At 37.2% G+C, this 4,136-nt stretch overlaps 1 protein-coding gene across 2 annotated transcripts; it reads right to left on the reverse strand.

The window, feature by feature from the left end:
* Nucleotides 1–1,009: 1,009 nt before the first annotated feature.
* Nucleotides 1,010–3,394, reverse strand: nkiras2 (NFKB inhibitor interacting Ras-like 2). 2 transcript variants are annotated; one of them, XM_051715583.1, is made up of 4 exons: nt 3,310–3,394; nt 2,645–2,819; nt 2,310–2,551; nt 1,010–2,205 (listed from the first exon to the last, which is right to left on the reverse strand). In XM_051715583.1, exons 2-4 carry the CDS (start codon nt 2,736–2,738, stop codon nt 1,969–1,971), a joined length of 573 nt encoding a protein of 190 aa, XP_051571543.1. In that variant the 5' UTR covers nt 2,739–2,819; nt 3,310–3,394; the 3' UTR covers nt 1,010–1,968. The 2 variants fall into 2 exon arrangements, with proteins under 2 accessions (XP_051571543.1, XP_051571544.1); XM_051715584.1 differs by having other exon boundaries at nt 3,196–3,330.
* Nucleotides 3,395–4,136: the final 742 nt, after the last annotated feature.

Here is a 4,136-nt window from a genome sequence, read left to right on the forward strand (position 1 = left end):
ATTAAGTCTTAAAGGAGAAGCAGCACCAAAACTGAGTGTTTTTGACAGAGAGTTAACATGAGGGTGGAAAATCAATCATGTTTTACAAATATATGTCTGTTTTTTGTGCAAAAACCTTTACTTATACTAGAAGTGAACCTCAATTAACACATTAAAATAATACAAAAAGGTATGTCATGGCCCCTTTAAAGGGGTAGTTCACCCAAAAATTAAAATTCTGTCATCATTTACTCACCCTCATGCCATCCCAGATGTGTATGACTTTCTTTCTTCTGCTGAACTCAAATGAAGATTTTTAGAAGAATATATCTGCTCTGTAGGTCCATACAATGCAAGTAAATGGTGATCAGGCCTTTGACGCTCTAGAAAGGAGATAAAAGGCGGCATAAAAGTAATCCATCAGAGTCCAGTTGTTTAATGATGTCTTCTGAATCGATCCAGTTGGTTTTGGGTGTGAACAGACCAAAATGTAACTCCTTTTTCACTGTACATCTTGCTTTTGCAGTCTCTAGGCACAATCATGATTTCAAGCTCGATTACACTTCTTAGCACTTGACACATACGCAGAGCATTAGATGTTGCTATAGGAAGTGTAATCGTGCTTGAAATCATGATCGCCAAGGTGACATGTCAAGATGTACAGTGAAAAAGGAGTTACATTTTGGTCTGTTCTCACCCAGAACCAACTGGATCGCTTCAGAAGACATTGATTAAACAATTGGAGTCATGTGGATTATTTTTATGCTGACTTTATCAGTTTTTGAAGCGCTTCAAAGGCCTGATCACCATTCACTCTATTAGATATTCTTCTAAAAATCTTTGTGTTCAGCAGAAGAAAGTCATAAACATCTTAGATGGCATGAGGGTAAATGATGAGAGAATTTTCATTTTTGGGTGAACTAACCCTTTAAATAAATGTATTGTCTAAATAAAACATAACAATGATTTTGAATTAAGTACTGAATAAACTGAGCCATAATTAGAGATGAATGACCGCTTGAAGAAAAGGTTATTGAGAGGTAAAACAATGCCAGCCCAGCATCTTTATTAACATGTGGAAAGAGGGTCATACAGTAATTAATGCTTTAAGACAAGGAAATAATGTTTGAGCGTTAAGCAAACATGTCTATAAGTACAAAGCAAATCAGTGCCAATCCGTTTCAGTTAAAAATGTAGAGTAAAACTTTCATAAGTCCCACTTTTGCCGAGTAGAAAGAACAGACACCCTAACTATGATGGGAAATTTGACAGATTTCAAAAGCATACAGTATTATACAAGAGCACACACTTTCTAAATATATGACAGACAAGTCACAATGTTTATGACACTACAACTAAAATGAACGCAAGCAGTACAACAGCACATTGGTGATGCTCTTTCACACAAACACATAAATGTCAGATTTATTGGAAACAGAAAGTGGCCCTCTTGTGGAATACATCAGTTTTACATTTTTAAAATGGGAATGTGTTGTAACAGCAAGATGTCTTGAACATGAAAGCAAAAATATAAACACCAAGAGATTATACGAAAAGCATCCACACAGTCTACATTGTAAAATTAAGACTTCTGTCATGTTGATGTCAAAGAATGGCAGTCATCATGGCAACATCTGATACAAAATACACTGTCTGCAATGAATGCAAGTCTAGTAGTTTTTTCACATTTGCAGCACAGAGGTACAGAGTTAAGAAACAGCTCTGTCTTTTGTTTTGTCAGTCAGTCTTTTTAGGATGTGCATGAGATAAATATCACAAACAGTAACATATGCAGTCATAAAAAAAATCCCTCAATATATATGAATCATAAATGCGGTAACTACATACATTGTGCTGAAAGTTTTAAAAGACTTCAAATTGACTAGTGTCGAGGTTCTCTTCCACATTTATTTCTCTCTTTATACTCGTATATATTTTTCATATTGAAATTTCTCCACTCTTTTCTCAGCTCTTTCTCTTTCTCCATCTCTAGCTGTCCAGGGAGCCCTTGTTCTTGTTGCGGCTCAGAGGGAAGGTGGATTTGCTCTGAGGTTGGGTCATTTTGCTGGCCAGATGGACAAAGGGCTCAATGAGTGTTCGTCTGTCAGTCACAGACACCTCCCACAGCCTGACCTTCTCCTGCCGAGCCCACTGTTGAGCCGCCTCACTGTCCACTCTCCTCTGATTCTGCTGGTCCAACTTATTACCCAGAACAACGATTGTCACCTACAACGAGAGACAGATTCCACTGATTAATGTATATTTACACGTACATTTGTCTATTATTCATCAATACATATTATTTGTAGGACAACCAATAGAACACATACCTCTTTTTTATCACGGCAGCGGTCGATATCTTTCTTCAAGGCCTCCATGCGTTTGAAAGACTCTTTGCTATCAATGCCATAGACAAGCACAAATCCATCTGCGAAACTGAAGTAATGCCGTGGGAACTCCTGACCATCACGTAACCCTCTTGTGTCGTAAAACCGCACCTGTTCTCGTGTTCCACGGTCCGTTTCCACAGACCCAATGTAAATGTCCTCCAGCGTCTCCATGGTTTCAGAACCTGCAAATGAAGTAGTGAACCTAGATTATGTATGGGATGTAGTCTGATTTCAAATACAATTGGCACTTATTGTGAGGTATAATTAATCCTCACCTACGACATGGTTGGCATATAGTAACTGCTCCAAGACAGCAGTTTTTCCCACCGATGCTTGGCCACACACCACCACCTTGCAGCTCTTGCCCATGATCAGTTACAAACCCTTCACAGTCCTCATTAAAACACACAGACACTGGGACAAGTGGTGTGATGAAAGAGAACCCTTTGCCTACAGAAAAAAAAAAAAAAAAAAAAAAGATCCAAATTGTTTACAAACATGCAAGCTTAAAGACTGTATATGGCTCTTATTAAAACATCAAGTTTTTAAAAGATACATCATCATCAGTTACGCATGTTATTATAACATAAACAGATATGTGGCTTTGTAAATGAATATTAAAATATATACATCGATTTGAAAAATATATTTATTTTTAAAGCCACAGTCCACTGCTTTCTGTGTCATTCACAACTTTAACTATTGAAAATAGAGTATACTAGCGAAACATGTTGTACATTTAAATGTTGTCACTCTTTTGGAATCACAAGAATACGGCAACTGGTTTGCATACACCTTTTGCGCCTTTAAAACATTGTTTAGTTACCCTGTTAAAACCGCCGAAGATCATCAAACGGTTGTGTATTGTATTTTAGTGAACAGTCATCTCTGAATGGAATTAAAACATCGAAATCGTTGAAAGAATATGGGCTGAACTCACCGTAGCTTCTTCCTGTTTATTCCGCAGATTTCAGCCTTCGACGAAACATGACACCGTTTCCGTTAACCTGTATTGCGCCCTCTTTTGGCGGGAGGCGATTGTTTAGTTGAGATGGACCACTTGTATTAAATTGACCCTTTTCACGTTTCCAAAAACCCGGAAGAGAATTCGCCATTGGTTCCACTGGGATTTTCCTATGGGTTTTTATAATGGGGTTTTTCAATTTATCAGTAAAATAAGGTCTGTGGTAAACATTACTTGAAGATACGTGGAGTTTCTGTTCTACAACATAAATTAAACACAGTCAGACTCATACCTCAAATGTGAATTTTTTGGAATGTTTTTTTTTTTTAAAAACACACTGCAGCTTCAAATTCACGTTTGAGGTATGAGTCTGACTAAGTGTAATTTATGTTGTAGAACAAATGTGTACGTATCATCAATTAATGCTTACCACAGACCTTATTTTACTCATAAGTTGGAAAAAACCCAAAGAAATATCCAGAGGGAACCCATAGCGAATAAGCCTTCCGGGTTCTCCAACAAATTGATGTCACGGCTGAACAGCTGTATTGGAGACCACAGCAAATATAAATTTTGCTTACCCGTTTGCTCCAGCAGCAAAAGAAAATATCCACTATAACGCTATCACAGCTTTCCAAAAGAAAAAAAGAAGAGAGAAGTCAGAAGAGAGAAGGATTCCAAATTATTTGTCACTCCCTTTTCGCAGCTGTATTAGCATCCTCATCACAGCTTTGGTAACTCGTTTTTTAAAACTTATTCCAGGGTAATATAATACAAGTATAATGTTATAAATTTACACTAAA

This window comes from Myxocyprinus asiaticus, chromosome 14 (genome assembly GCF_019703515.2).
Source record: "Myxocyprinus asiaticus isolate MX2 ecotype Aquarium Trade chromosome 14, UBuf_Myxa_2, whole genome shotgun sequence".
NCBI lineage: Eukaryota > Metazoa > Chordata > Actinopteri > Cypriniformes > Catostomidae > Myxocyprinus > Myxocyprinus asiaticus.

Coding starts and splice junctions, on each gene's coding strand:
- nkiras2 (XM_051715583.1), bottom strand. CDS start 2,738: ATGGGCAAGAGCTGCAAGGTGGTGGTGTGTGGCCAAGCATCGGTGGGA. Junction 2,552..2,644: donor ATATGCCAACCATGTCGTAG/GTGAGGATTAAT, acceptor CTTCATTTGCAG/GTTCTGAAACCATGGAGACG. Junction 2,206..2,309: donor GCTGCCGTGATAAAAAAGAG/GTATGTGTTCTA, acceptor CTCTCGTTGTAG/GTGACAATCGTTGTTCTGGG.